At 35.2% G+C, this 23,481-nt stretch overlaps 1 protein-coding gene across 1 annotated transcript; it reads left to right on the top strand.

Moving 5' to 3' along the window:
* The first annotated feature begins 16 nt into the window (after positions 1–16).
* On the top strand, positions 17–22,428 carry LOC110033693 (CASP-like protein 4A3). Its single transcript, XM_020737745.1, has 3 exons — positions 17–235; positions 558–693; positions 22,081–22,428. The coding sequence occupies exons 1-3, from the start codon at positions 36–38 to the stop codon at positions 22,270–22,272; spliced, it is 528 nt and encodes a 175-aa protein (XP_020593404.1). The 5' UTR covers positions 17–35; the 3' UTR covers positions 22,273–22,428.
* The last annotated feature ends 1,053 nt before the right edge of the window (positions 22,429–23,481 follow it).

Raw genomic sequence — 23,481 nt, 5'->3', positions numbered from 1 at the left:
GGGTGTCGGTGGAGGTGCCGGCGGCGGCGAATCGGATGGCGGAAGCGGTGGGTGGTGGAAGAGGAAAGGTGTTTAGAGTGGAATCCGGAGTTGTACGGAGGGCTAAAATATGGAGAGCCGAAGTTGTTCTTAGGGTTTTGGAAGTGGCTCTATGTCTGGTCTCTATCTCCGTGATGGCCGCCGACAAGACTAGTGGGTGGGCCGGCGACTATTTCGACCGTTACCAGGAATACAGGTTTGTTTATGGTTTGGGCATTGGAGAAATTATTCTGTGAGGACAACATGAATGTTGGGGACAGATTCATTAGGGAAATAGAAATTTTAATGTGTGTTGCTATTAGAGAGATCGGTTCTGGATGCATGAAAATAGTTACAGACTTAATTAAAGTGCAAGTCTTTAATGGAATCAAGATTATTATTTTTTTAAAAACATTCTAATAACAAAAGCATATGTCTCAGTTGACGGCTTTTTTGTTTTAAGAATATATAGATTGAATTCAATCCCAATATAAGCGGTAATGTTTGTTTATTTATTTGTATATTTTTTGGGGTTGCAGGTATTGTTTTTCAGTGAACGTTATATCATTTGCGTACTCGACACTCCAAGTGTTCTCGCACATTCACTATATGATCTGGAAGAGACACGTGATAAGCATTCCTTTAAGTTACTCGTTCGATTTTTTACTCGATCAGGTAAATGCACGCATTAAAGTTGTTATTTTGTGGTTTTTTTCGGCTCAAGTGTTAAATATCTGGGTATATTTTGATTTAAATAATTTAGAAAGGGAGCGAATTGGCACAATATAGCCTATAAGGGTCCTGACCTCTATTTGGGGATGCTTGCGTTTTGTTTTAACAGATTCATTAATTATTGCTCATAAGTTGATTATGTTTAAGGCTTCCTTGGAGCAAAGATTTTGAAAAGGTGTATTGAATTGTGATTAGGAGTTTATGATTTATTCAAAGTGAGAATTATTACAACTTAAATTTTAGTATTGCAAAATCCTACTTTTAGAAATGTCCTCAGCCAAGGCGTAAAGGTGTAAACAATGCCAAACAGCTTCTCTTACAATCCATGTTATGCTTGCAAAATATTTTGTCTGAGCTTTATGTCATGGACAAATAGTCCCACATCTGCTAGGTGTAGGGCCGAAAAACAGTATTTAAGTCCTGGGCTGCCCACCACCCATAAGGGCTCTTTTGGGAGGTGACAAGTGGTATCAGAGCAGACTATTATCTGTCAGCTGTGTGGACTCTCCATGGTCCAGTGGGACCCCCGGTGGAGTCGATCCGTGACGAGGGGGTCACGTGATTGGGTGGAGGAGAATGTCATGGACAAATAGTCCCACATCGGCCGAAAAACAGTATTTAAGTCCTGGGCTGCCCACTACCCATAAGGGCTCTTTTGGGAGGTGACATTTAGCTCACTTTAACGCTGCCTATGTTAGAGTCCCACATTTTGGTTTGTTTGTGTGTGTTCGTGTTAAATCATTCAACTTCCCATTAAAATCTTTTATTACAAGCAGTTGAATTATGCAACATCCCTCTATGCATTACATAGCGCTGCTAGTTATGCCCATCTTTGATGTTTTAATATCGAGCTTGGCTCAAATTGTAAAGGCTATCCTGTAAAAAAATTTCATTTGATATCTTGCGGACCTTGCATTCCATTTTATTGTATTTGCATGGCCCTATTATATTAAGGACCATTTTCATCCTTGAGTTGGATGGTGAGAATATTTTACATCCAAAAAATTTGAGGTGGTAGACTTTCATTCAAGTTTGCCAATAATATCTAAAGAAAAGTGGAGAAACTATATTCTCTTATTCCATATTATTCAAATTACAATCTTTCCTTAGTTATATAGGAGATGTCTAGGGCAAATAGAATTAAGACTGTTACAACTTACCAAATACAAAATAAACAATACATAAATGACATATAGTATAATAAGAAACATAATAAGGAATAAAGTTAAAATAGGAAACTTCCTCCAATAGCTTCCACAAATTTATTTTGTGGGGCCCATATGGTAGGTGGTCTGGGCCACCTAATAGAGACAAAATGATTGAAGTTTCTTGGAGGTAGGGATTTTGTAAAACATCTACAACTTGAAGATGTGTTGGAATATCGATAAAGTGCATTGAACCTTTCAATGTTCTCATCTGTTTTGTACTTGACATTAAACATCTTTTTGCACCCAACAAATCTTTTATATGAAGGAAGTTTTGTAAATATCCATGTGCCATTTAAATCAAGTGTTTGGATCTCCTCTTCGACTGTTTTTTTATATTATGGACTTTGAAGTGCTTTAACAATAGACTTTGGTATCTAGACACCATCAATATTAGATACTCAAGCTTTATAAGTTGATAACCTCCCATAGGCAATTTACTCTTGTATAGGATAACCTGTGCAATGTTTTTTATCTTCTCAACTGAATTTGACATCACTTGGAGCTTTATAGTTGTGTGAATTCAGATTTGGTTGTGAACAATCATATGGTTGCATATTATCTTTATCCTATTTAGTAGATTTTTTCCTAGCTTATGGACAAAGTTCTTTGTGGATTTCTGTGTTGTCAATCTCATGTTGGATATCCTCAATTGGTGGAACTTGAGAGAAAGGATGGTTAGAGGGAAGTAGAATAGATTAAGATGACTCTAGATTAGTGTGGGTATTTATAGTAGTGTCTCAAATCTATTATTCACCTAGATTTTCCTTCTGAACTTTAGATTTGTGGTATTAAAATTATTTTTCAATGAAAGTAACATCCATGGAGTTACATTTTTTTTTGTAATGGGAGAATAATATTTATACCTTTTTTTGTTAGAAGCATAAATAATGAAGATACATTTCATAGATTTTGGGTCAAACTTTGTGCAGTTTGGTTGGTGAATGTGAACAAAAGAGATAATTCAAATATTTTTAAAGGAAGAACTAATGTGAAGGCTTTGACATGAGGGTATATTTCCATCAAAACATCAAGATGGGCTTTATATCCATGGATCATGCTTGAAATTCTATTAATGAGGTAAGTGGTTGTGAGCACTACTTATCTCCATAAAACTTTTGGAACATTGTGAGAGAACATGATAGATCTAGATAGCTCGAGATGTTTATTCTTTCTCTCAGTTATCCCATTTTGTTGTGGAGTTTCAACCCATAAACTCACATGGTCGATACCATTCTTTGCAAGATAGGGTCCAACAACGTACATGATAACTTTTGTATTCATGTGGTTCTGTGTTTTTTATTGCATGAGAATAGTGCAGGTTCGAATCCAACACCCCACATCTATTTTTAATTAATTTAAACAAGCCAATTTCGAACTGAACACGATTAAAAATATGTAAATTGAGTCGAACACGAATATACTCTTCATGAGCAATTTCAAGTATGAGCCAATTTCAAACATAATTAATTTTGAACAAGCTTAACACGATGCCAATTTCAAAGCAAAATTAATTTCGAATGTGCTGAGCATGTGCCAAACCTGAGCTCGCTCAAGCTCGGCTTATTTAAAACCCTAGTTTCTAACACTTGTCCTTTGAGTGACCAAGTTTTTTGCAATGTTCACATAAGGGACGATTCTTCTCTGGCTTTAAATCATGGGAGGAGTTGTGTGTGTACAAAGTAGAGCTTTCAGTGCTAGATGAACCCACACTTACTATCATCACGAGCTTATTCCTACTTTCTTCTCTTCTAATTCCAGCAAAGGCTTCCCTGGCGGTAGGGATAGGCTTCATCCCTATGATTCTTCCTCTGATATCATCTAAGTTTTTTATTTAGACCCAATAAGAATTTGATCATTATTTTCTAATCCATTATTATTTTATACATCATAGTATCTTCAGGGCACTTCCATACCTATGTATCATATATATATTTAACTATAATCAATATTTTGATAATGTGATGAAATATTGAGTAATATCCAACTCTTCTTGTCGGAACTCATGCAGTTTTGTCTCAATCTCAAACAATTATGTAGTGTTTTTGGTATTATAATAAGTCTTATGAGCTACTTCCCAATTCTAATGTGTTATTCTATAAAACAAGAAATTTATTTCAATTTTTGTTGTCATACAATTGATCAACCAAGATACGATCATTTGATCATGGATAATCCATGAGTGATGATAAGGATCAATGAGTTCAAGAATTGTGTCATCTCCTGTGAGAGTTGCTCCTTTTTTTCACATATGTTTATAAACACAGGTTGAGACCATTGAAGGAAGTTATGATCATTGAGTTTATATTTTGTTATAAAGGTTGAAAGTTCAAGAGTTGTTTTGACAAAGTTCTTAGTCTTTGATTCGTAACTAACCTCTAGAGTAGAACTAGACGTCTTCATTCTGTATTTGGTCATAAACCCTATGCACATTTAGAGTTGGATAGGGTGCTTGGTTGCTACTTTCTTTAGGAATAGTGAACTACAATTGTAGGTGTCCAACATCTATGATAAACAATATAGAAGGGCCTGCATGCTGGCTGGAGGGATTATGGGGGTTACAGGAAGGATTCCGTTGCTAGATGGCTATTGGTGAGGCTCTAACACTTGGAGGAGGAAACAAAGGAGGGATTGCAGGCTGGCTGAAGGGATTCAGACTGCCATAGGGAGGATTTTGACTGCTGTAGAGAGGATTCTTACTGCTGAAGGAGAGCTAGGATGATACCATTCAAGGAGTCATAGCAGATGAAGACAAATTCTTAGACAAATGAAGATGAAGTAGATTCGTTCGACCGAAACAGACGAAGATGTCGTCACAGGAAGAAGACTAAAATGTCTTTCGAAGCAGACATAGCTGAGGTCAGTGTAGATTCGTTCGAACGATACAGATGAAGTCGTCATCGCAGGATGAGAGTGATGTTGTTCGAAGTAGACGAAGCGCAGGCGATCGACACCCTAATGCCGTCACAGGGTGACGATGAAACATAGGAAATCGAAGGTGCCGTTGACGCCTAGCGATGCAGGTGACCCGAACGAGTTTTTAATACCATGAAGAAATGTGGAGAAACTCTTATTCTATTGTATTCATTTTATCAGGTTGTCAATGCTATAACTAGTCATTGTAAATATACTTAACTAATATTGCAGAATTCTGTCTCTGTTAGGTGGCCCAAACTGCTTGCCATATTGCCCCACTTGATTTATTTGTGAAAGCAAATGGAGGGAGTTTCCTATTTTAGTTTTCTTCCTTCTTATTTTGTTTTTTATTATATTGCATGTCTTTTCCTTGTTGTTTGTTTTGTATTTGATAAGTTGTAATGGCTTTAATTATGTTTGCCTTAAACATTCCACCTTTTTGTGCATATAGTTAAATTAGCCTATATTTGTTAGTAATAACAAACATATTAACATCAACATGCCTATTCATTCACAAGTCAAATTAGTCTATGTTTGTTATTTAGTCACAATGCTAAATGTAGATGACAATCTGATGGTCTTACAAGATCATAACAAAACTATGGTGTCAAAACAAGTATCATAGCGTGTCCTACAATTTTACCGCGTAAATAGATCTAATTTTTTTTGGTGTTGATGCCATATTTATTATCACTTCATTACAATTCCTTTTTTTCCCCACTTTTATTTCTAGCTTTGGTACAATTTTGCCTACCACCATGTAAAATACCATCTCTAAGCTTTTATTTATTTTTATATTTATACTCACACAGCCATATGGTGCTATGCTTTGAACTAAAGACCTTGTGGTTGCAAATGAAGCTCTCAATCACTAAATTAAGTGGGTTGCAAAAATATCATCTCTAAGTTAACTTTAGATTTAGCAATTCCATTCTATTTCCACTTCTTTGTTTAGTTGGGGTATGATTTTGTGTATCACCATTTATGGTGATGCCATATTTGCTATTAGTTTTTGTTCAATTTGGTTTTTCGTCAATATATGTTTCACATAAAATTCTTTTATCATTGTGACTAATTGAGATGCTTGTCATGTTCAACAGATAAAATATGAAATGCACAATTTGTGAGTAATCCAATTCATTTGTCACATCATCATCATCATCATCATCATTGTTGGCCTTATCCAACATTTGGAAGTGTTGATTACTAATATTGCCCCTTACATTGGAAGAGTTGGTTTTAGGTTTGAATGTCACAAAATAATCATTAGCCTCATCCCAGTTATTTGGGATCAACTTTGTGATTCGTTACTGCTATTCTTTCCTGCTTAACATTGTATTAGGTATCAAATCTAGTCTATGCAGATCTATTTATAACAGTTCTCTCCATCTTAGTACTTTTGATCTAACCCTCATCTTTTGTAATATTTTTACACTAATGTTTTTTAGTTATGTGCATAAATTTTTTTTTTACTTTTTTCATTCATGCTCATACTATTAAGTCTATTTTTCACCAACTTATTTTCAATAAATTCTCTTCACACTGTTTCTAACAATAATCATTCAACGATCCATTTTCTCTAGTTTAACAAACTAGCTATCCTAACATTTTCATTTATGCCACACACATTTTGGATTCTTTTATCGATCAACATTAGGCCCATACAACATTGTAAGATTAATTGTAGATTTTACAACATTTGCCTTGAATCAGCATAATATTCTCTCTTATGCTATAACAATTTTGAGACACTTCTTTCATTTTAAACATTTGGTCATTACCTTAGAAGTTGTATCCTCATCCATGTCTCGATTTTTCAATATAATATGTCTAACTTACTTTAAAATAGCACATTCATGTATCTCTTTATCTTCTAATAATATTGATTGATGAATACTAATATCACATCCACTAAAATTATATCAAATACTTTTCTATTCTATTAATCGTATCATCTAATTATTTTTTTTAATTACTTACCTTTTAATAGAAGTGTCAAATTTGGTGTACGGGTCGGATTTTAGTCTGTCCCGAACCTCAAATGACAAATATCCCTTTCGTTTGTTTACCCACCTGATGTATCAATTAATAAGAAAATGTGGTTGAAACAATGTTATTTAGAAAGTAAAACAAAATTACTTAAAGAAAGAAATAGGGGGGAAATAATATTTCAAAGTAGGGCTCAGCGGGATCAAATTATCAAAGAAGGCTCCATCCAGGGTCATCAATTGTGCCATTTTGGCTTAAAGATTAGGTAATATCTGCGGCAAACTTTGACATGTGTGATGTAATACTAGGTAATATCTATGACAAATATGTATGATTAATTATTGAATTCACAATTGTTGATCGGTTGATCCTTTTGTTTTGTTTTTTCTATCATCGCTCTACAAAGCATTTCAAAAAATGAAATGCATCACCTATACAATCTTAAAAACCATCATTGCAAATAGACAATTGTACAAACCCAAGAAATTAACAGGTTCACAAAGTCACCAAACAACTAGTATCAAATAAATAGCAAGAACCAAACCAAGATTATTCATGTATCAATACATATCAAACATGATAACTCTTTGTTTTCAAAATTCTAACTTCCTTAATAAAGTTATTACCTTCCATTATTCTCCTGTTCAATTAGGAAAATTTATGCATGAAAAGATATACGTGCACTATTCTTTGTTATGAAGTTTATGTTAAAGCTGTGTTATATATTGAATTCTTAATTTTATATGAGTAATTTGTTTGCTTTTGTCTCTTCTTCAATCTAGAGAACTATTTTCTGCAAGAAATATGAGCACATCTACTTCATTAAACATAATAAAAATTCACTACAAATTGTATTAATCACATGGAAATCTAAAAGTTCAATTGTTCGATAAGCTAGATAAAGTGCTTTACAGTAATGCATTTCATTGCCTCCACTTCAATCTACAGAAGCATTTTCTGGAGAAAATTTGAGCATTGTTTGTTTTTTATTTGAAAAAATATATTATTTGGAATGTCTTTGTTCTTATGCAAACATGAATGCTAGATGCTAGATAAGTTATTTCTTTTCACTTTTTTCTTGTTCAATCATGCTAGGCAAAAAGACTCCGAACAAACCATTAGAGCTCAGTGTGATCTCTTAATCAAAGAAGGCTCCATTTAAGATCATCATTTTTATATGGCTTCAAGACCAACGTATTATCTTTGACAAGCACTTGTATGTGTGATCTATCGGTGACAAAACTTATTTGTCAATTTTAGAAGTTACAATTGGTGATCGGTTGAGCCATTTGATAGTTATTTGTCATTATTATTCTAAATAACATTTCAAACACGAAATGCATTGCAGCCGAAAAATAAAAAACCATCCCAAGTACCAAAGCACAAACTAAATTATCTAGCATTTAAACTTATAGGTTTGCATTAGCTCAAAGTCATTCCTAATGGTATAATTTCTTTAAGAAAACCAACATTCTTCATTATTCAAAAAAGAAAAAAAGGAAGGTGATAACTCATATAGCACCTAAGCTTCATGTTTGCATCAACTCAAAGACATTCCCAATATCATAGCTGAAAGCCATGCATAATATAATAACGTCATGTTTGCATCAGCTTAGAAAACCATCTTATGGATTGAAGAAGAGGCAAGAGCAACCAAATTAACCATCTAACATCAGAACATTAATATATAAAATAGCTTCAACATAAAATTTCAAAACAAATAGCAGTGCATATATATTTCTCCATGCATAGCTTTTTCTGATCGAATAGGAGGAAATGGAATGTAATATCAATATATAGCATCTAACGCTCACGTTTGCATTAGAACAAAGACATTCCCAATGATATAATTAAAAAACAAAAACAAATAATGCTAAAATTTCTCTCTAGAAAATGTTTCTTTAGATTGAACAAGAGGTAAGAGCAACCACATTAACCATCTAACATTTAAATTTTAATATATAACATAGCTTCAACATAAATTTTCAAAAACAAAGAGTAGTACAGATATCTCTTTATGCATAACTTTTTCTGATTGAACAAGAGGAAAATGGAAAACAATAACTTATCTAGCATCTAAACTTCATGCTTTTATTAGCTCAAAGACAATTCCAATGGTTTTATTTTTTAACAAAACCACATTTGATCAAAATTCTTTCTAGAAAATGATTCTCTGAATTGAAGAAGAGGCGAGATCAACCAAATTAACCATCTAACATCATAACTTAAGTATATAAAATAGCTTCAACATAAATTTACAAAGCAAAGTGCAGTGCACATATTTCTCTCCATACATAACTTTTCTTGCTTGAATATGATAAAAGTAGAAGGTGATAACTTATCCTGCATCTAATCTTCACGGTTGCATTAGAACAATGACATTCTCAATGATATAATTTCTCCAAAAATAAAAATAGTGCTCAAATTTTTCTCTAGAAAATATTTTTTTATATTGAAGAGGTAAGAGCAATCAAATTAATCATCTAAGATTAGAACTTTAATATATAAAATAATTTCAACATGAATTTTCAAAATAACATATATCTCTTTATGCATAACTTTCTTTGAGTGAATATGAGGAAAATAGAAGGTGATAACTGATCTAGCGTCTAAACTTCATGTTTGCATCAGCTCAAAGATATTCCTAATGATTTTATTTTCAAAAACACAAACAATGCTCAAAGTTTTCTTCAAAAATTTTTTTTCTAGGTTGAAGCAAAGGCAATGATATGCAATTACTGTAATACACTTTATCTAACTTTTTTTAACCGCTAAACTTCATGATTTTTATCTGATCAATGAAATTTTGTAATGGAGGCAGAAAGAACATAAAGAAATATTAGTTATATCAAATGAAGCAGATGTGTCCATATTTCTTTCCATAAATGATTCTTTAGATTGAAAAAGAGTAGAGAGCAACCAAATTATCCAAACGAAAAAATGCCAAAATAGAAAAATGCAAAACGCAGAGGAGTTCGAGAGAAATGATGGAAATATCATGCCGAACCAAATTACCCAAACAACCAAAAGGTAAACTGATAGGATGATAAAATAAGAACCATCATATCATCAAACCACCCTAATGGAAAAATGCCGCAATGCAAACCTTCAAACTATCCCAACATAGAATAAAGGAGATCAAGAGAAACATATAGAGATAGATAGCAAGAGTTGATGACATTGAGAACGGATGAAGGGAAGCACCTAATCGGGATTCTGCTTTAAAGACACAGGTTACGACCTAGAATAGGAAGGGGATAAGGGTTATTTGTGGGGACATAGGGAGGAATTTCGACTATTGAAGAGGGGCAGCGACGACATTTTAAAGCTGAAACGAAGCTCAAATTGTGGGACCCAGAAGCCCCCGTTGTTCGGCTTTCGCCAATCTATGGTCAGACATTTGCGAAATGCATGATTTAAGCGGGCTCCCAAACACCCTGATCGGTGTTTCGTGAACGAGAAGTGACAAAAATGGGCGCCAAACACACCTTGAATGCTCCTATGGATTGCAACATAAATATTATGCCTGACGCACAAATCAGTAGAATTTGATATTAGTGATTTTGTGTTTTTAGAAATCAAGCCAATAAAAGATATAAGTTAGATTTAGTCGGGGAAACAAGTTGAGTCCCAAGTACATTGATCCTTTTGAAATTATAAAAATGTTTGGTACATTTGCTTACAAGCTAGCTTTACCCGCTGATATGTCAGATATTCATGTTGTTTTTCATATCTTAATGCTGAGAAAATAAGTTTCAAATTCATACCAGAGGATGTCACATGAAGACATTGAAGTAAAAAAAAAAATTAACTTATATTGAAGAGCCTAAAAACATTTTAGAAACTGATATTAAGAAGCTAAGGAACAAACAAATTTTTTTTTTCAGATAAAGTGGAAGCATATGCCTAAAAAAGAAGCTATATGGGAAAAAGAAGAATTGCAACAAAATAAATTCTTTTTGTTCAAGTGAATTCAGAAATTTCGAGGACGAAATTTTTATGAGGGAAGAGATGTAATACCAAATTTTAGCAATTTTAAGGTATACTTCAAATTTTTCATTCCTCGAATCTGACCAAATCAATTTTATAAAATTATAAACTTCAAACGATTAATTTAATATATAACACCGATCATGAATTTTTAAAGTATAAGAAAATATAAAATGATGAAGTTATAAGTTTAATTACCCTTAGTTAATCTAATTATTCTCCCCAATGTTCGACACTGTTCCCAACGGACTCCCTCTCCCGCACTTATGCACGTAAGAAGTTGGATTTGATCAAATGGAAGGAAATAATTGGGATCACATTAAATGTCGCATACCTTTCATTTCTTCCTTCTCTTATTACTCAGTTTTGCTCGATTGAAGTCTTCTGCAATTCGACACTGTAGCAGGCACAACCATGTGACCTGCAAGGAGTCGTAACTCACGACTGGAAGCTCTGTGGAAAAAATTGTTAGTAGGAAACCTTCTTTCGTGCTAATTGAGATATTCATTTCCTTCCTTACATTATGGTTTTGACATTTGCTACAAGTTGAATCATTCCATGTATTTCCTATTATTATAACTTTGCAGGAACACCAGTGGACTGTCGTACTGAGAGCTACTCTCTCCGATAAGTCCATTTCATGAGTTTCAGAAAAGGGTTAAGGGGTTAGGAGGAATGAGGAAGAAAAATAACCGGAGAAGAGTTGGTTATGTCGAGAAGTCCTTTTCAAGTAAGAATTCATTAATGAGTTATTTTTTGGATTAAATCATGAAAAAAACAAAGATTTCATGAAATCCTAAGAGGTCTATGAATTTCACGTTGTTTGCACTAGGAGAAGAGCTTTAGGAAACTCGTCTTAGGCTGTTCCGTCGATTCAATTTAAATAATCACGTGTTAACTTAAAAAAAATAACTTTTTGTAGATTTTCATGTGATTACGTATTTGATGCCATTGTATCTAGAATTTTCTTCATATTGTTGACAAATACTTGCATAAATTGTATGAATGCAAACTCGAATCGTCTCTTACGATTCTTATAATTTTACTATGTTATGGATCTAATGAACATGCTTATGAAATTAATTGCTTGAGGTATCCATTTACTATGACTTATGCATGTGATATATGAAATGCATGTTACAGAAAATATGATTTAAGAAATGTTACAAGTGATGTTATATGTATGTTATTACATGAATGTTGGTCAATACGAATGATAGGGAATGATGAGATTCCTGACTTATGGTATTCAAACAGAGATGAAACCCCAGGAACAGGGGACGTCAAATTTTAAATTCAAATCCTTTTTTTTTTGAAAGTCCCGGCTAACAGGGGGCGTCAAATTTTCAAAGTCCACAATCACCACGAGATAATCACTATGTAATCGACATGTGACTATTTTGAACACTTAACTCAATGATCTTGTCACAATGTCTAGAATGTCCAACCACAGTCCACTTTCTAAGATGAGGGGTGCTTCATTGCTTTGAAAATATTGAAGATGACCTCATCATCTTGAAATTTAAGGATGAGTTTTTTTTTTTTTTGGTGATCATCAATCAATTTCCTTCTTGTTGCCAGGAAGGGACAACTCATGATGATATGCATCTCCTGATTCTACTCCTCCATGTCCATTTTTTCAAGCATATATTCCTTGACCCACTTTGGAGTTTCAATTGAATGATCTGCCAGTTGTAACGACATGTTTGTAGGCTTGAATTAACCTCTCTCATGCTCTGTACGTATGTAATGTGGCATCTAAATCACATAAGCTCTCAAAACACACACACTGCTTTGTTAAAGTGTATATTCAAATAGTGTAGAGAATGGTGAAGCTCCTTAGATGCTTCAACTTTATTATTATTATTTTTTTTGGAAAATGGCATCATACTCTTCAGTGAGTTCTTGTACTCTTCTAGCATTATTAGGAAAAAAAACTCCATAAATTTCATGCTATCCAATGTTTGCTCCAGGGGTTTCGGCAAAAGGAATGTTAATGTGCAACTTTTTGAATATATCCAGGAACTTCGAGAATTACTTACCCAGCTCTACCTGTGAATGTGCTGTGGATTTGATAGTGACGGAGGTGGACTGTTTTTATTTAGGCCTCTCCTATTCTTTGCTTCTTTACTTCTTTTTTTTTTTTTTCCACTCTACAGTTTCATAGGCCTGGCATGTTCCCTTAGATTGGTCTCCATTTTGGTTGGAAGTGACACTTGTTTCTTGATGGTAGTTGTTATGATCGTTGTCCATTTTGAACATTGGCATTTCTTGTGGCATTCTTCTACCTTTGGTGATAAATATCCATCTTTTGTTTGCTGTTAATATCCGGCTACGTAATGAAATCTGGGATATTATTGAAAACTAGTGGGTTGTTGCATAACATTTCGATTATTTCAATAAAAAATAGGATGATTCTGCCGGCATGGATTTTAAGTGCCGGAGAATGAATTGCTTGGTTGATTTTCTTTTTTATCACAATGTGAAATTTTTCTTAAATTGCAAACAAATTGGTTCTCTTGACATTCATTTCCTAGGCTAGCTCTTCCATGGAAGCACAACTCATCGGTGTAATATAATCGAGTTGCTTTTGCTAGGGATGGCATCTAAGCAATGAGAGCTGATATAAGATCTATATTTTTTAGACTAGCTATAATCTTCTTTGGTAGGATTCTATCACTTCACTTTTGATATTTGTTTATGACCATATTTTCTAACTAATCATAAGTAGCTTCTAGCATCTTGCTCATGAAGGTATCATCGGATGCCCCATTAAGTAGAGTTTTTGCAACTCTGAGATAACCATTATAAAAGGTTTGCACTTGAATTTATTTTGGCAGCCCGGGGTGTGGGCATTTTATCAAAAGAACTTTGCGCTGTTCTCAAGAATCATAGAATATTTTCCATTACACTTGCCTAAAGTTGGAAATCTCAATTCACTTTTTTATTGTGTTTGCTGATGGTAAGTATTTCAGTAATATTTTTTTTGTGCTACATCTTCTCCACTAGTTAAGCTAACTTTGGGCCTTATCCCGCGATGAGAATGTAACAGTTCACACAATGAGAAAGTAAAGAGAAGGTTCACTGCATCATTTGAAATTTTATTGTATTTGAAGGTATTACAATCTATAGAAAATTTGTAATGAGATAGTTTGGTCCTTCTCCAAATCTTTGAATTAAAAGTTTTGAATCGTCTTTAGTGTGGCAGGCTTGATCTCAAATTTATTTATTTGAATCCCGGGTTTGATAATTTCCTAAGAAATGCAATGGATGGTGGTCAGTGCATATTGTTGTAGTGCTCATCATCTTGGATTAAGCCTCACGGTAATTTCATTAGAATTTGCCAAATTGTGTGAGGTAGCATTTGGGATTCGATTCTATTTTCTCAGATTTTTTTGGAAGTCATCTGAATATAAGAATAAAAAATGAATTGAAGTATCACCATTAAAATGGCTCATACATTATATAAAACACTTGAAAATTAATAAATAAAACTAAAACAAATTCAAATTAATGCTTAAGTTAATATGATATTGATGTTGTTAATGAAATAATCTTGCTTACTAAAGCAAAAAATTGTTACACAGAAGTAGTACACGTAAAATTATGTGATTGAACAAGTAATAAAATTAAAAAGACAAATGGATTAAAAATTGAACACATATATTACATTAAACTAAGAAAATAAAAAATGCCTAGATTATTGAAAACAAGACTTCACAAAAAGTGTTCATGGGGATGAAGATCTAAATTGAAGTTAAGTGCATTCACCTAAGTGTTACTGATATTCCTTCACAGTTACCTTGATTTTTCCTAGTCTTTTATGGGAGCTTAAGAGTTTTTAAGTGATGAGCCTATTTCTTTTATGGATGTCCACATGTTTCTTTGCTTCTTAGTGCGATTTGATGTTCACTCGTGTGGACATCTTAGTGTTATTGATATTCCTTCATACAGTGAGTTGTCTTGATTTCTCCTAGTCTTTTATAGGAGCTTAAGAGTTTTTAGAAAGTGATAAGCCTAATTCCTTAATGGATGTCCACATTTTTCTTTTTTCTTAGCATGATTTGATGTTTGCAAGTTTCCCTTATAATGGTAATTCATTGTTGGAGCCTCAACAACTAAAGTGAATGGAATATGATTTTGAACCTGAATGAGGGATGTGGTAGATTTATGAGCGATCATCAAAGGTTTGTAGAGATATCAGGTATATTATTGGCTAAAGTGGAGATGCCTTCTGAAGTGGTGCGAATAATGCATTTGGTTATGGTACAAGCAACGAAGTTGAGGAATGAGTGATATGATTGGCTATGGAGTAGACAACAAAGTTTCTTGAGGTAGAGCAAGCAATGTGACTGCCAATAGAGCATGTAATGAAGTTTTTCGAGGAGTGACCAACATAGTCAAATATGGAATGAACAATATAGCATACTTCATGAGTGAGTAATGCAGTTTACAATGATGGGTGATGAAACTAGTTCAAGGGGTGTAGATTGCCTTAGGTTGGTAAGAGTACAACTCTAGTACGCAAAGAATTAGACTTTTTTGGTTGGTAATGAGTATGATGTTCAAGATTGCAAATGAAGATGACACGTAACTCTTCATGTTAATGAACAACAAACGCCTTGTGCGGTAATGGACAAGGCACATCTTGTGTTAGGAAATCTCCAACGAACAATTCCTAACTTTACAGTGGTTTAGTTTCAATTAGAAACTAAACCACACCACGGAATAACGAGATTGCACCAATTCATGAAAAAATCGGAACAAAATTGAACTTAAAGCACAATCAAAGTAACAAGAAAGCACAGGAGAATTTTACGTGGAAAAACCCGAGAACGGGAAAGAACCATGGAGCCACACCAACAAAAGTTCTACTATGAAATTCAGAAAGTTTTACAAATAACTTGCACAAGTTCTCTCTCCACACACAAGTAAAACTCACAGTACTCGCTCCACCATCTTCTCTCTGCGATCCGATACAAGAATCACTAAAATCCACTTCTTCGACACTTCTCACCTTCACCAAGATGCTCGTTGAAGTATACACAAGGAAGAAGCACCATAACCATCGAAACTTGCTTGAAACCAGGATTAAAAACTGAAATCCCGTGATAAACTGCTCTTGGCGCTTAGGCGCCCAGACTTGTCGCCTAAGCGCCAAGTTCTTGGGAAGCATAACCCATGCCCGATAAAACATGCGCTTGAGCCCCCAGGGTCGGCGCAAAAGCGCCGGCTTCTCTGTTTGTGCCCAAACATGGGCTCGAAAGCGCCCCTTTAAAAGTTACGCCCAACAATGGGCGCTTAGGCACTGGGTTCTAGGGTGTTTTTGGCTCCACAAACACAACAATTTCACACTTGGAGACAATAGCACCCAATACCTGTCCTCTGTACCTGCACTCGAATCATCTTCATAGTCTCGTATTGTGGCCACGTTCCGTGGTGTGGCTCTCCCTTGATCTCATCCTTCATGAAACCCAACTGAAGCCAAGCATAGCTTCAGTTTCTCGATATTCGCAACCTTTCTCAACATATCTGTAGGATTCTGAGCTGTGTATATCTTCTCTAGGAACAACTACCCATCTTCAAATAGAGAGCGCATGAAATGATATAACATCTGAACATGTTTCGTCCTGGCATGAAAAACAACGTTCTTAGCAAGATGAATCACACTCCTACTCTCATTATAGGGTTTTCCAATCTCTTGTCCTTGCCCAATTCTGTCATGAAACTCTGTAGTCAAATCATCTCTTTGCTAGCATCAGTAATAACAACATATTCGGCCTCCGTAGTTGAAAGTGCAACGATCTTCTACAACATGGAAACCCAACTCACCACTGTGTTTCCCAATGTATAAATATACCCCATTGTACTTCTCCTACTGTCCACATCTGCAGATCTGAATCTACGAACCCCTATAGACTGATCCCTACACTTCCATAACAAAGTGACCTGTTGGCTGTTCCCCTCAAATACATGAGAATCTATTTTACCTCCTCCTAATGATGCTTACCTAGTTGGTCATGTGCCCTTTGACCACTCCCACTGCATATGAAATATCTGATCCGGTACAAATCATCACATACATCAAACTTTCAATTGTTGAAGCATAAAGAGTTGTTTCTATTTGTGCTTGCTCAACTTCAGAGTTAGGTAATAACTCTTTAAATAGTTTGAAGTGACCACCCAAGAGAGTGCTAACTGGTTTTGCCTCACTCATGTTGAAACTCTGTAGGATCTTTTCAACATACTCTGTTTGAGACAACTTCGGTCTTCCTGCACTTTTGTCCCCGCTTACTCTCATTTTGAGGATCTTTTTGGTTAATGTCGAACTCACTTATTAATTGTTTTTTTTTAAGTCCCTGATTTTCTCCATATCTTCCCCTGCAATCAACATGCCATATGCATATAAAAGAAACATGATATAACAATTACTGAAGTGTTTGATGAAGCAACAGTGGTCTGCCTGACATTTAAAATACTCATTTTTTGACATAAACCTGTCAAATCTTTTGTACCACTGTCTCGGGATCTGCTTCAAGCCATAAAGGCTCTTCAATCTATAGACCGAACCTTCTTTGCCTGAAACATTGTAACCTTCTGGTTGCACCATGTATAGCTCATCCATATCTCCATGTAAGAAAGCTGTTTTTATATTCATATGCTTCAGATGTTGATCTTCTACTACCAGACTCAGCACAGCCCTGACAGTCGTCATCTTCACCATTGTGGAGAAGATCTCTGAGTAATCTACTCATTCCCTTTGTTGGGAACCCTTCACTGCAAGTCTTTCCTTTTAGCGTTTGCTATCATTTGTCTCCTCTTTCAGCCTGTAGATCCACCTGTTGTGTAGTGTTCATTTGCCATTCGGTAGTATTGTCAAATCCCAAGTTTGATTTGACTCGAAAGATTGTATTTCTTCATCCATAGCTATCCCCCACTTCCTTGAATCTTCAACTTGAGTGGCCTCAAAGCACTCTGGTTCACCATTATCAGTTAGTTACAATTAGTGTAAATAATGAGAATACTTCTGTATGGGTCGTATCACTCTGCTAGATATTCTAACTTTTGTAGCAGATGACTGAGGAACTGTCAATGCTCCTTCTGGTTAAACACTTGTTCTTTCTCCATCCTCTTGATTACAAGTGTCATCTATCTTCACATATCTGGATACTTTAGAAGTAGCTGACGGACTATCCCGAGTTTTGACTCTGTTCTTGTACATCTCCATCTCATTGAATGTGACTCCCCGCTTCTAATGAATTTCTGATTATGATAATCCCTGAACTTGTACCCAAATTCTTCTGAGCCATATCCAATCAAGGTGCACTTGACAGATTTCGAGTTAAGCTTGCTTCTGGACCCTGCATCAATATGCACATATGCAGAATACTCAAATACTCTTAAGTAAGACAGATACACCTTTTTGTCACTCTAGGTTTTTTCAGGTAAGCCTTCCTCCAAAGGTACTGATAGATTACGACTGATTAGATAAACTTTAGTGTTTACTGTTTCAACCCAAAACTATTTTAGCAAAGTCTGCATGCAGTCTCATACTCCTAGCACGCTTCGTGATTGTTCTGTTCATGCGTTCAACCACACCATTATGCTCCGGTGTCCTTGGGACAAGGAACTCATGCTTGACCCCCTCTGTAGCACATAAAGTTTCGAACTACTGATCACGATACTCGCCCACATTATTTTGATTTGAGACATTTTGCTTCAAGCTTGTTTCAATTTCTGTCATAACCTTCCACTTCTTACATACTTCAAATGCATCAGATTTTTCCTTTAAGAAATAAACCCATATAGGTCTCGTGTGATCATCAATAAACGTGACAAAATAGCGACAACCTCCAAGGAATTGAAGTGGAACCCCACACATTATTATGCATTAACTCCAGTTTCTTTGATTTCACCACTGACTTGCTCTTGGAGAAAGAAACATTCTTTTGCTTGCTATATATACAATCTTCACAAAAATCAGATCAACTGATTTCAAACCCTGAAGTTTATTCTTCGAAAGTAGGAACTTCATACTTTTCTCGCTCATATGGCCAATCTACGATGCCACAGACCTGCATCCACCCTGGTTCTAGCCACATTAATAAAATCAGTCATTTCATGGATCAGATAAAAAGTTCCTTCTATGTTGCTCCGAGCCATCACTACACCTTCCACGAATCACTCGTGAAAATTGTTACATGTCTTGACTTTGTCAACTGGCTTACAACAATAAGATTTCTCTTCAAACTTGGAACATATCTAACTTCAGTAACCTTCCAGACTTTTCCATTTAACAACTTGATATCAACACCACTCCTTTCCTATAATGTTGCAGGCTTTGTTAGATCACTCTGAGTGTAGTTTTTAAATACCTCTTTATTGGGGCAAGCATGAAAAGAAGCACTTAAATCCACTGTTCAGGATTTTGTACTGATCAGGGATAACACTAGGTAATCATTTTGAATTTCACCAGTGGAGATATTAGTAGAGAAACTACTTTTCTATCCTCAACCACCAGGTTTTCTTGGATCTTTGTAGTTTTTCTTGAAATGCCCTTTCTTGTCGCATTTCCAATATTCTCCTTTGCCTGACTTGGACTTTCCTTTCTTGGACTTGGATCTGCCTCTACCTTTATTCCCGCCTAGAGACATTCCCCTGTTATCAGCATTCAACGCAAATTTTGAAGATTCACCTTTCACAGCTTTTCTGCAAACTTCATCCAGCATCAGAATCACGATATCATCAAAGTTCAACTTCAAATTATTTGAAGAATTACTCTTCGTCGTTACCAAGCCCTTTCAGCTGTCCGACAATGAAGATAGTATCACTAGTGCTCCGACTTCATTATCAAACATGATCCCCACAAAACAAAACTGGCTCGTTACAGTGTTAAAGTTATTGAGATGCTCTGCCCAGAATTGATTTCCACCATCTTCATATTGAATAATATATTCATTAGAAAAACCTTATTGAAAGCAGAAGGTTTTTCGTACGTCTTGGTCAGTGTCGCCATGAGATCCACCGTAGTTTTATTATTCACAATGTTGAATGCAACAGATGAGAAAAGCGATAACCTGATCAAGCCTAGTGTCGTTCGATCCTACACTTCCGATTATGTCATAGGCATAGATTTAAGTTTCTTTGTAATTCCTTGTAGTAGCAAGTATAATCTTTTCTGACACAACAATTCTCAATCTGCATCTTCCAGAAAGCGAAGTTCGTCCCATTAAACTTCTCCACCTTAAACCTTACTTCTTCGGTCATTGCTCCCACTCAAATTGAACCCTGTTGGTACTAGTTTGTTAGGAAATCTCCAATGAATAATTTCCAACTTTAATGGGGATTAGGATTAATTAGAAACTAAATCATACCACGTAATTCAAGAAAAATCAGAACAAAATTGAACAGAAAGGACAATCAAAGCAACCAAAATGGCGCGCCAGAATTTTACGTGGAAAACCCTTAGAACTGGAAAAAACCAAAGAGCCACAACATAAAAAATTCCACTATGAAATTCAGAAGCTTTTACAAAGAACTCACACAAGTTTTCTCTCCACACACAAAGAAAATACACGACTTATTCCACAATATCCTCTCTCCTATCCGATGCAAGAATCACATTGAATCACAACAATCCACTTCTTCGACACTTCTTACCTTCACCGGGATGCTCGTCGAATAATACGAAAGGAAGAAACACCAAAACCATCAAACACTGCTTGAAATTGAGATTAAAAACTGAAATCTCGGGATAAACTGCTCATGGTGTTTAGGCGTTTAGACTTGGTGCCTAAGTGCCAAGCTCTCTGAAAGCATAACCCGTGCCCAGCAAAACGGCTGGCGCAAAAGCGCCGGCTTCTTTGTTCCATCCAAACTTGGGCGCAAAAGCTCCCCCTTCAGAAGCAGTGTCCAGCAATGGGCGCTTAGGCGTCCAAACCTGGCACTTAGCCACCGGGTTCTGGGGTGCTTTTGGCTCCACAAACACAATACCTTGATGTATTTGTGGTGTGTTTATTAATGGTATTTTGTGGGTATTTCATTCATTATTATTAATGTTTTAGAATATTCTTCATAGTAAATATGAGCTATGCAAATCACTCTCTTAATTGAACTAGATTGGATAATATTGCCTTTTGGCTAACCCAACTATTGTGATTGGATCGAATTCAAGAGGCAAATGGTGGTGGTCTTCCAGTGATTGCCGTTATCATTGTCTTTAATCGATGATTTGAATATGCCATCTTAGAAATCATGTTGCCACAAGTCCAATGGATGTATCGCAATTTCAATGGCCCTTTCAGGATTGTCATTCTAATATAGGCAGTAAAAAAGCAATGTTAAAATGTTACATTTTTCGTATGAAAATATTCTGGAGAGCAATCATTTGCTATAAATAGCTCACGAAATACGTTTCTAGTTGTCATAGTTATTCCATGAGGCAAGAAAGTTGACAACTTATTTGCACTGTAACAAGCACACACTCGAGTGATGCTTATGCAGAGGACCTAACAGACTTGGCGGCCAATGGGTGTGACAACAACAGCAGCAACTGTTTCCTTCCTCGGAAGCAGGAAATTGTGAGAAAGCAGTCCGACTAGAATCGGGCCGTTCCATGTAGATTTATCCCATCTTGGCTTATTTGACCTTCAAAGTTTATTTATTTATTTATTCTTTATTTTTGAAGATTTACATCCATTGCACTGAATTCTTAATGTATTTACATTTATAACACCTAAAATTCAATTTTTACATGTGACTTCATCTATGCATCAAAAAGGTGTATTTCACTTTTAAAAAATTAAAATAGTGGTATTTTTTATGTCAAATGAAAGATTTGAGTGGTATAAATGTAAAAAACAAAATTTGAGTATTAGGTTTATAAATACACAGGAATTGGGTGTTAGTCTGTAAATGCCCCCTTTTTTGTTGCTGATGCTTCAATCACAACGAGACAGTCCATTTGGCTGTCGTGTTTCAAGTTTATTTGACGTTTAATGAAGTTTTTATGCTAAATTGAGTTTGGATTTTACTCAAATCATCTCAAATGCATGGCTTGCATTAAAATTTATGCTCAATAAATAAAAATGAGATTTTTATAATCTCAACAATCGGTAATATACAACTAATCACCCATTGCTCGTTTCCTTTCTCGCAAAATCCTATGACCCAAACAGCAACCATTTGTTCCACAAGAAACATTCAGCTGCAACCTTTTGAAAACTTTCAGGTATTGGCATACTTACTGATGTCTGCATCTTCGTCAGCAGCCGCTCGAATTGATGACTGGACCTCCATGTTTGGCAGTGATATGTTCACCAACATGTTGATTGGCTCAATTGCGGCCTCTTTCGCCGCCTTCTTGGCTTTCGCTATCAGCTCCATTATTTCTGCTTTCAAGCTCTTCAGCTTGAATCCTTAGACAGCACACAACAATGCCTGTATATAGGTAAGCTTTTTTGTTTGTCAGTATCCTGTTGTTGCTAAGGAACAGAATCTTATACTCTAGAGTGAATGGCCTTTTTGCAAATGCCCCATTTTATTGGTTCTAAATAGAAAACATGCAGATGTCCAAAATGATTCAATTTTGTCAAGTTTCAACATTTTATTGGCTGTAATTAACCAAAGATCATAAATGTTGAAATTATTTTTAGTTAACTTGTGATTTGAAATTCTTATAAAGTTGCATCTGACCAAATATTCGAATTAAATTTAGAAATTTGAAAGATATTAATTTACTCTCTTATAAATTTTAATTTGCATCTTTGCCTTGCGTATATATTGCAAACTTATTTGCATTCAACACGTCTCGAATGGTCATTAACAAATATACCTGCCATGGTTAACTCCAAGCCTCAGGCCGAGTCGTGATATTTATCATTTTGTCCAATTGGATGCCATGATACTCAGAGTTACATTCCACTGTCTAGAGCACTCAATGAATTCTTTTCGATCCTTGCTAACGTAAAACTCAGTAAATCTACCTTTGTTTTTGCTGCTCCACCCTGACATTTCATGCCAAATATTATTGGTAGTGGTTTTTCATCCCTGTAATCCACATAATGGAAGGGATTCACTCCATTCCTTTCATCTGGAAAGTCATTATTATGGCTACTAGTTACCCTCCAGATTATCTCAACTTGACGATAATGAGCCTCTGTTGTAGCTGGAAGATTTTCAGTGCATCTATTTCATGGTAAGTTTTTGAGAATCACTTATATTTCTCATAAGCGACATTATGACATTTTATACAAGAGCTTCCCTAACTTTAAAAAAAAAAAAAACATTTTCCTTTGCTGATTTTTCAAATCAACGCTAATATTTTTTCTTTTTTGTCATAAATCAACTCCGCACACCCCTTTTAACCCCTCTAAAACTAAACCTTAGCCATGCAAGAGGATTATCAGGAACACAATCATGAATAAATGATATAATGTCACTTATGAGAAATCCATAAAGAGATGTTTAGAAACTTAACATAAAAGAGGTACATAAGAAAATCCCTTAATTACAATAATGGCTCACCATCATTGTGAGGAGACAATCTGGAAGGGTCACTTATAACCACAACAGTGACTTATCAGATTGAAAGAATGCATTGAATCATTTACACCAAACAAATTCTAGGGAC

The sequence above is a fragment of the Phalaenopsis equestris genome, unplaced genomic scaffold (genome assembly GCF_001263595.1).
Source record: "Phalaenopsis equestris unplaced genomic scaffold, ASM126359v1 Scaffold001257, whole genome shotgun sequence".
NCBI classification, from domain to species: domain Eukaryota; kingdom Viridiplantae; phylum Streptophyta; class Magnoliopsida; order Asparagales; family Orchidaceae; genus Phalaenopsis; species Phalaenopsis equestris.
Note: the sequence above shows the minus strand (reverse complement) of the source record. Positions and strands in the feature narration are given on the sequence as shown.